Below are 1,294 nucleotides of genomic sequence, written 5' to 3'. Positions count from 1 at the left end.
ACATTTGTCATCCTAAAAAACACTCTTCCTGCATTTCTGGAAAGCAACCAGCTGGTGTTTATCCTCCGAACAGCAAATTCAGTTATTTACCCCCTTGTTCCATGATATATTTTATAAAGTAATGAATGGTCCATTACACTAACTTTGGGTGTCTGTCTCCTTACCACTACCTCCTCATGGATACTCATGGATGTGAGCCTTCTAGCCTCACATCCCTCCCTCCACCACCTCCCCTTCTTCCCTCCCTCTCCTGCACCCCCCCCCCGTTATTTGGGAGATTAGAGTTCATTAATTAAATCCTGTGCTTAGATCGAACTGTAACATTATTCCAATCACATTTATCTTGCAGGCGGCGGTGGAGATGGCAGCCTGGCTGGAAACACGCGGGGGAGCCTGAGCCAGCGGCCAGAGACGCACAGCGCGGCGCGCTCCATCGCCACGCCGCCGCGCAGCCCCTCCATCTTCCTGCTCAGCTTGGGCCCCGCTGGCTCCGGCCCTGGGGGTCCCGCTACTCCAGCGACTCACGCCCGCCCCCACCCCCCGGCCGTTCCGCTGCTCGGCTGCCCGTTCCCCCTCCCCCGCCACACAAGCTCACACGCGCCCGAGAGCACACACACACACATACACGCGCACGCACGCACACACACACATACACACACACTCACTGACACGCCAGCGAGCTGCTGGCCGCTCAATGGACCGATTTCCCTGGTTTCCCTGATCCCAGCCCTGCACGGGATGAGAAATTGCAAAATGGCCCGGGTCGCCAGTGTGCTGGGGCTGGTCATGCTCAGCGTCGCCCTCCTGATTTTATCGCTCATCAGCTACGTGTCCCTGAAAAAGGAGAACATCTTCACCACTCCCAAGTACGCCAGCCCGGGGGCGCCCCGAATGTACATGTTCCACGCGGGATTCCGGTGAGTGCGGGCCTCTACCTGAGCGCCCTGGGCTATGTGTCTAGTTTACGGTGTGTCGGGGTAAGGTCAGAGACGGGTGTTGGGGCTTATCTGAGACACTTTGGGCAAGCAAACTGAGTGGTCCTCCACTCCCCTCTCGGATTCTCTCTTCCTTCTCCCTTTTATTTTTTAAACCCAAAGCCCCTAAAACTCGTAATCCTGATCGATATTATTGCATTTCTTGTATTCTTCCTCGGCATCCCTTCCCCCATTTCAAAAATGGGGGGTGGGGTGTTAAGGAGAAAGATGGTGGAGGGAGGCAGCATCCGGGGGGCGGTGGGGGGAGTGATCCGCGAGATGGACAGGCGCGAGGTGAGCGCCCTCCCCGCTCGCGGTCC

General features: G+C 57.0%; 1 protein-coding gene across 1 annotated transcript in view; it reads left to right on the top strand.

The window, feature by feature from the left end:
* Window positions 1-346: 346 nt before the first annotated feature.
* St8sia3 (ST8 alpha-N-acetyl-neuraminide alpha-2,8-sialyltransferase 3) overlaps window positions 347-1,294 on the top strand; it is a 16,063-nt gene continuing 15,115 nt past the window's right edge. The window contains exon 1 of the mRNA XM_015482355.2: window positions 347-917. Coding sequence (XP_015337841.1) covers window positions 739-917 — 179 coding nt within the window. The 5' untranslated portion in view covers window positions 347-738. The remainder of the gene's footprint in view (window positions 918-1,294) is intronic.

This window comes from Marmota marmota, unplaced genomic scaffold (genome assembly GCF_001458135.2).
Source record: "Marmota marmota marmota unplaced genomic scaffold, marMar, whole genome shotgun sequence".
NCBI lineage: Eukaryota > Metazoa > Chordata > Mammalia > Rodentia > Sciuridae > Marmota > Marmota marmota.
The sequence above is the reverse complement of the archived record's forward strand: the minus strand, read 5'-3'. Positions and strand labels throughout refer to the sequence as shown.